The sequence below is a fragment of the Alosa pseudoharengus genome, unplaced genomic scaffold, assembly GCF_046254945.1.
Source record: "Alosa pseudoharengus isolate Yale_2024_CS ecotype anadromous, Long Island Sound unplaced genomic scaffold, YU_APseudo_1.1 YU_APseudo_1.1_scf_5, whole genome shotgun sequence".
Classification (NCBI taxonomy): domain Eukaryota; kingdom Metazoa; phylum Chordata; class Actinopteri; order Clupeiformes; family Clupeidae; genus Alosa; species Alosa pseudoharengus.
The window spans coordinates 28386462-28393961 of record NW_027468837.1 but is presented as its reverse complement, the minus strand read 5'-3'; the positions used below and the strand labels follow the sequence as shown (position 1 = coordinate 28393961).

Below are 7500 nucleotides of genomic sequence, written 5' to 3'. Positions count from 1 at the left end.
ATCTCACAGGTAAAGGTGATGCCTCTGTAGAAGGTGAAGTATCTGAAATCTGATGAATTGGTGACCTTTAATGATTTTCCCCAGATTTGACAGGTATTGCTATAAACATGTGTGTGTGGGGGTGCATGGGTGTGTGTTGTGTGTGTATGTGTGTGTGTGTGTGTGTGTGTGTGTGTGTGTGTGCGTGTGCATGTGTGTGTGTGTGTGTGTGTGTGTGTGTGTGTGTGTGTGTGTATGTGTGTGTGTGTGTGTGTGTGTGTGTGAGTGTGTGTGTGTGTATGTTTTGTTTGCCCACACTATCCCTGCTGATCATGCATCATACAGGGTCATAGGCCAGCATAAACAGAGTACATATTTAATAAAAGGCACTCTCAATGTCATAAATAAACATACATAAAATATATACAGTAAGTGCGTACCCTTATTTAGTGTATAATGAAATATTTTTTGAATAATGGGATGACATTATTGCTAATTGTTTTCTATAGCTGTTAGGAGACATGTCTTAGGCCCTGCAACATAGCTTTTGCTTTTGTTGTTTTGTTTTGTTTTCTGAGGTATAGCAATTGTTCTCACTCTCAGTTAAATGTATACCTTAACTCTAACATGCATTTGATTACCATGTGCTATATGCTGTGTGCGTATGTGTGTGTGTGTGTGTGTGTGTGTGTGTGTGTGTGTGTGTGTGTGTGTGTGAGAGAGAGAGAGAGAGAGAGAGAGAAAGAGAGTGAGTGTGTGTGTGTGTGTTGTACGCACATATAAAAAGTGATGTTATGAACCATATGGTTTATTGTGGTCTAGGAGTGCACTGTTGTTTTAGGTACAGTACATTGTTTTATGATAAATAAACCAGTAAAACATGCATCAGTTTTCTTCAGCTAATACTTCTAAGATCTATTGGGCATTCTGGACTAGAAGCATGGCTTCTCCTTTTTAAATGAATAATAATGTTATTTATCATATATGATGACCCTCTGGCTGCCCCCCTCTCAGGGGTTTCGTCTTCCCAGAATGCATCTGATCCCAGTGAGGCTGGTAGTAGACTTCTTGCATAGCTGATGGACTCTAATTAATTGTGTTGGTACGTATAGAGGGCAGTTGGGAACTTGACAAATTGCAAATTTAGTCATTCCATCAAGCTCTGAGCTTCCTGCCAAAATGGCAACCGGCTGAAGCGTGTGTTTTACAGGAGGGCCGGACAGAGCCAGGAGCCTATTCAAATGCGCTGGGACCAGACAAACTGGATATCTGCCGCAGTCGACAAAGCTAATGATTTAATTATGTGAGCTTATTTGCTAATTAAAGTGCATTCATTTTTTAGTGCTTAGACTGTAAAGTGCTAAATGCATGTAGCCAGTGCTTGCCTATGTGTCTTCACTCTAAGTATTACTGAGCTGATGCTATCTGTACCACTATATTGGGGGGGGGGGGGGGGAGTCATTCGTCTCTCCAGCATTTTTTGTCCATGTTTCAAACATCATATGTCCAGGTGACAGGCGAACATCATATGTCCAAGTCTTTGTTTACTTCTACATTTATTCGGCTAGGTTTTAGATCCATGGTCATTGCCATCCATGGGGTTACACTTCAGCTGCTAGGGTAAGAGCAAACCAGTTGACAGGCACACCAGACCCTAGTCTGTCTGTTGTGCCTGTCCCAAGCAAATCCTACAGTAAGTGCAAAAGAACTGTCTCGGTCTCTGCGCAAGTCTCTCCATCCACATTTCCAATGTGGAAGATACTGAGTATAAACTAATGCAGCATAGTTGAGGGGGTTGTTGCAGCTGTCATTTAGAATAGCGTTACGTTTTATGTCTCTTTTAGGTGCTTTTTCGTTTGATGTACTGTAACTCAGGGCATGCCATTCTTCTCAGTTGCCCAGTTCCCGTTGCTCTTGTCCAGTGAGACGTTGCTGTCGCATTTGTTCGCCTCATTGGATCTCTGTGCAGCCGCCTCGACACTATCCATGATGTGCTTATCTCCTTGTTCTGTCTCCCTGTTGTAGAAGTAGTTGAAGTTGGAGACAATGACAGGCACGGGGAGAGCGATAGTCAGCACGCCAGCAATGGCACACAGGGTGCCCACCATCTTGCCCCCCAACGTGATTGGGGTCATGTCACCGTAGCCGACGGTAGTCATAGTTACCACTGCCCACCAAAAGCCCTCTGGGATGCTGACGAATGCTGTGTCAGGCTCGTCGACTTCGGCAAAGTAAATGGCACTGGAGAAGAGGATGACTCCGATGAACAGGAAGAACATGAGCAGGCCAAGCTCCCTCAAGCTGGCCCTCAAGGTCCAACCCAAGATCTGGAGTCCTTTGGAGTGCCGCGACAGCTTGAAAATTCGGAAGACCCTCACCAAGCGGATGACCCTCAGGATGGCCAGAGACATGTTTTGCCCAGCGGACTCGTCGTCCGGCGAGGTCAGCAGGTCCGTTGCCAGGGTGATGAAATAGGGGACGATGGAGAAGATATCGATGACGTTCATCATGTTGTTGAAGAACTTTCTCTTGCTGGGACAACAGACAAACCGCACACTCAGCTCGAAGATGAACCAGATGATGCAGATCGTCTCTATGATGAAGAAAGGGTCAGAGAACGTTTGGGCAAGGGTTTTGGGTGCCACGCTTGGTGGGAGGAGGACACCATCAGCATCAGTTCGGTTGCCCTGGGGACCCTGGACAGTACGGTCCACGTCATCACGGAATTCCGGTAATGTCTCCAAGCAGAAGACAACAATTGAGATTGTGATAACAGTGACGGACACCAATGCCACTAGCCGAGCTGCACTGGAACTTTCTGGATACTCAAACAACAGCCAGAACTGCTTGTGGATCTCCTTGGTAGGTAGGGCTGCCTCAGGCTCCTTTACCAAACCTTCTTCCTCTCGAAACTGTTCAATAGCATCCGCACCAAGCTCGTAGAAAATAATCTCATCAGCAAATATTTCCAATGGAACGTTCGCGGGTCTTCGGATCTTGCCACCGGATTGATAAAAGTATAGAATTCCATCAAAGGCAGGCCGGTTGCGGTCAAAAAAGTATTCGTTCTTCATCGGGTCAAAATGGTACATCCTCTTCTTCGGATCACCAAGAAGCGAGTCTGGGAACTGGCTCAGGGTTTTGAGCTGCGTCTCGTACTTCATACCTGACACGTTGATGACAACCTTCTGCTCTCCATCCTCCTGTTTAAAGCTCTGCTTCTCTCCGAACACGTCATCGCAGAAGTCCTTTGCAGCCTTGCTGAAGACGCTGTCGTTGGGGCTGCCTTCGCTGTGCATGAGGACCTTCCAGTTGGAGATGAGGCTGTTGCAGCTGGAGTTGCCCCGTTTTTTCAGGACAGGCGTCGTGCTCGGAGAGAAGCCCACCTGCTGCTGGCCCGCGGGCTGCCGCCTCTGAGGGGAGCTCGAGGCCGATGCAATCACGCGATTGGTCACCCCGTGGTGGTCAGGCACGTCTGAGGTAGGTGAGGTGGGATACCCCGAGTCGCTGGGGTCACCCATGTTGAGGCCGATGTCATCTAGGTTTTCGAAGTTTACCAGCGGGACCTCCATAGCCGCCCTGCCCTCCCCAGGGACCGAGAGTGCTGCCTAACCCAGGGTGATGAGGCAATTGAGGGGGGGGGGGGGACACCCACAGTCAAGCCAATGGGGAAGGGTGCACTGGATCAGCTAGCATCCAGGCAGGGCCAATGACAAGGGTAGCAATCTCTCCCCTTCTCCAGATCTCTCTTCTTTCTCAGATCTGTGAACACAAAACACAAATAAGACAAAATCAGCCGGACTATGCCATATTTGATTAAAACTACATAATGTTCTAGTTTGGCTACAAAAAAGACAAAACACAGATCTGTGACTGAAGCAGCGTTTCATAACTACAAACACAAGACAAAACAAGAAAACATCAGCCTGACCTTTTCCATATTTTAAACTTTTTTCGTATATGTATTTGACTTACACTGGCGCCTTAATGCAGGGGCTTACCTGGGCTTCAGCCCAGGGGCCTCGACCAATGAGGGGCCTCCTAATAATAATAATAATAATGATAATCAATAATAATAAACGGCGTGTCCGTATCCGCGGCGTCATTAGCCTACTCTGGAGCTAGCCTAAATAATTGAGCACATCGTACTGCTCTTACATCCATGCAGAGGCCCCCTTTGTCTTCTCCAATTCTAAAGTGTAACAAAATGTAACAAAACGTAATAAATCCCAACGGGTGTAGAGGAGCTAGAGGAGAGGCTGAAACTGACTGACAAACTTATCATACAAACTCTGGAGATAACGTGGGTAGGATTGAAGCAACGATAAACGAATGACGTGGATTCCTGTAACTGTCCATGACAACAGAAGGCATAGCAGGTAAATATCGTAGCAAATAGCCTGGAAATGAAACGGCTTTAAAAACATGTATTTCACTTGTCTCATTGGAGTGAACGCAGAACATGGGCTGTGGCGCAAATACATGAATTAGTGATCTGATTCTCCGTTCACCAACAGCTAAGTTTGTGCTAACCCATTCGCACATATAATAGTCTATGTTATGTTTTCTCCCTTGTTAACGTGAGATATGTCTCCATGTAGTGTAGTGATAATGCATAAGGTAGCAGCTAGCCATGTTCACGTCACATGAGCCAGCTTGTTATAGGCTAAAAGTATTTCTGTCCCTCCCAAACTGCATTAAACTGGTGTGTTAAGTAGACAGAATTAAAAAAAAAACTCCTGGGGAACCCCCCGACACGACAAACACGCACTTTTGAAAAGCTTTTAAACGTTAAAATGTGTGGCCTACCCATCTTTTAACTTAGCCTACAACATGTAAAAGTTCAACGCTTGTTTTCGTGCAGTAGACTAGCCTTTTTGATAAGCGATGTCATGGGTAGGCTGACGTGATTCGAGGGCATTCTGTTCCTGTTTATGTAAAGGTTTTACATAGGCTGAATAATAGGCTACACTGCATATTATTAACCAAAAGCGCACGCTATGTGTCGGGTCAGATCGCGGGCCGGGTATCATTTAATCATAATTAATATTTGCAGTTGGGGGGGGGGGGGGGGCCTTAAAAAACATATAGCCCAGGGGCCTCGAATGGTATTAAGGCGCCCCTGTCGAATGTGACTGCTAAAAGGACAGATCTAACTGAAGCAGGGTTTTTTTCAGATTGTGGGAATATCATGGTAGCATTAAACTGTAAATAAAATGTAATGGAAATAATTTACATTGCTGGAATGAGAAATTGTTCCATTTCTTTATAATTGAGTGTAAGAAAGAGAATGTTTCTGAAACAGAGAGAGAAATAGATTCAGTGTTACATTAGGCCACTCAGACAGTTGATCTCGCAATTAGTTGGGATCCTGTGTCCTCACCATGGACAGATTATGAGCCACTGGGCCCCTGGGCACAGACATGAAAAAGGCCCCCCACCCCGCATTAGACATTTTTAAAACAATGTCGCCGTAAATTAAGACTTCTGGCGAGTTTTGTGGAAAGAAATGGGCAGATTGAGATGTACAAATGTGACATAACCATCAACCAGTCCCTCCAGGAATTCACGTTGTTGCGATCGCAACAAAATTCTGGAATTCTGGAGGGACTGATCAACAGATTTAAAGCCTCTTGCTGTGAAAAAAGGTGCCTATTACAAAGCATGATTTACATAGTATGACCTGTGGGGGCCTATTCAGATATCAGGGGTGGAAAACATAGTAGTTACTTCACACAGAGGCTTGAGCTTCAGGGCCCCCTGAGCCCTTGGGCCCCTGGGCCTGGGCCCAGTAGGCCCATTCAGTAATCCATCCCTGGTCCTCACCAGTAAGTAGTGCACTGGGATGTAGCCGGGGGGAATGACCCCACGAATGTACATCTGCTTTTGTAAAAATAAACATGTTTTGCTAGTAAATAATGTGTGGTTCAGGTGTTTAGGAAGAGGTATTAGCTTGTAATTGTCATTCTACAAGAAAATTGAAATTCAAGGTAATGTCCCAGCACACTAATAGAAAAATCTCTGAAAGAGAACATACCAAATTTGATTGTTGTTTCGCTCTTTTTTCTTTTGGATTTTTGATTCTTGTGCTTCTTCTTTTGAGAATTCTCAGTCCACTTTTATTGATGATTTATTCTGCGCACAGGACATATTTAATATCTACTGAGTGTCATGTCATATTTCACATCTACTGAGACAATGCTGTACATTGACGGTGCAGTGGTGTTTCCCTTGAAAGGTCCTCGAGACTGCTCTGCGCACTTATTAACGATACTGTACGTGCAGGGGCAGACGGCAGGCCGCCCCCAGTCCCCTTCCTCATCTTTCACCCCAGCAACCCATCACCCTGGCGACGTATCACCCTAGCGCCTGCTGCCCCATCACTCCTGTGCCGTGCTACTCCTCTTTATCTGTCACCCAGGGCACCCCAGGGTCAACATGCCACCCCGCTGATGTATAATACCCATACTGCACTGCAGCACAGTCAGTTGCTAAATAATAATCTCTCTAACACTGACATGTCTGATGAATTACTTTCAAAGTCTGCAATATAATATGACATGATCAGGGGTTTTTAAAGATGCAGCCTGGCATGTCACAAAGGCCTATGCTAAATCTGTGTTTCTTCACAAAGGTTCTTAATATATATTCGGAATGGGAAATTGAGATGGATTTATGAGAAAAACTGGACAGCAAACTGTTTCGTAACTGTTTCACAGTTTTATAACAAAAAGTTAGATTTAGTCCTTAAAAGTTTAATTTCAACTGACTGTACAAGTTTTGACAATCTTTTTAGAGTTTCAGCCATTTAAAATCAGCAGTCAGTCATTCAGTCATCATTCAGTTCTAGTGAGTGAGTAATATTTTGGTTGCACAACAGCACACACACCAAGGCAATAACAAGCCTGTGTGTGCGAGGTCAGAGTTAAGCTGGAGGTCACCTATCTGCAGACATGTATTTTCCACCGTGGTCAGTGTGGCAGGGTAACCATAGCCTGCCCCGTCCCTAAACTGCAAGTGGTGTCAGCACTTGACACCGAGGGCCTCGTGTACACCCCGGGGAGACACTGCTGGCACCATGACAGCTAATGCTAGCACTGTACGGCGTCGCACCACGTACCCAGGTAACAAACACCTCTCACCTTCAGTATGTGTGATATTACTTTGACCTTATTCAAATTGCATAGTGTGGATGGGCACCTGGGATATCTCACAGTGTCTGAGGACTCTCACAAAAGCTCTCTTAGGCATCCTTATTTCGGCGAGGTCTTTTGTACTTTGATTAGTGAAAAGTTACATAGCTTTTAAAACTTTACTTTAAAAGTTTTCTTTACATACTGCCATGAATGCATGGCTAACATGTTAAATTTAGCAGATGTATTGTACATTAGCATCATTCAGTGCATTAGTTCAATGCTGGTTATATGATCACAGATGTGTATTATCTTCGTCAACAATTCATGAATTGTTATTGTTTGATAAGACCTACGTAAATAAATCAATTATGGACACGTATTGATT

The 7500-nt window shown here is 44.9% G+C and overlaps 1 protein-coding gene across 1 annotated transcript; it reads right to left on the bottom strand.

Annotated features, from left to right (window-relative positions):
* Window positions 1-1850: 1850 nt before the first annotated feature.
* On the bottom strand, window positions 1851-3551 carry LOC143103816 (potassium voltage-gated channel subfamily A member 10). Its single transcript, XM_076267652.1, has one exon. The coding sequence runs from the start codon at window positions 3549-3551 to the stop codon at window positions 1851-1853; it is 1701 nt and encodes a 566-aa protein (XP_076123767.1).
* Window positions 3552-7500: the final 3949 nt, after the last annotated feature.

Coding starts and splice junctions, on each gene's coding strand:
- LOC143103816 (XM_076267652.1), bottom strand. CDS start 3,551: ATGGAGGTCCCGCTGGTAAACTTCGAAAACCTAGATGACATCGGCCTC.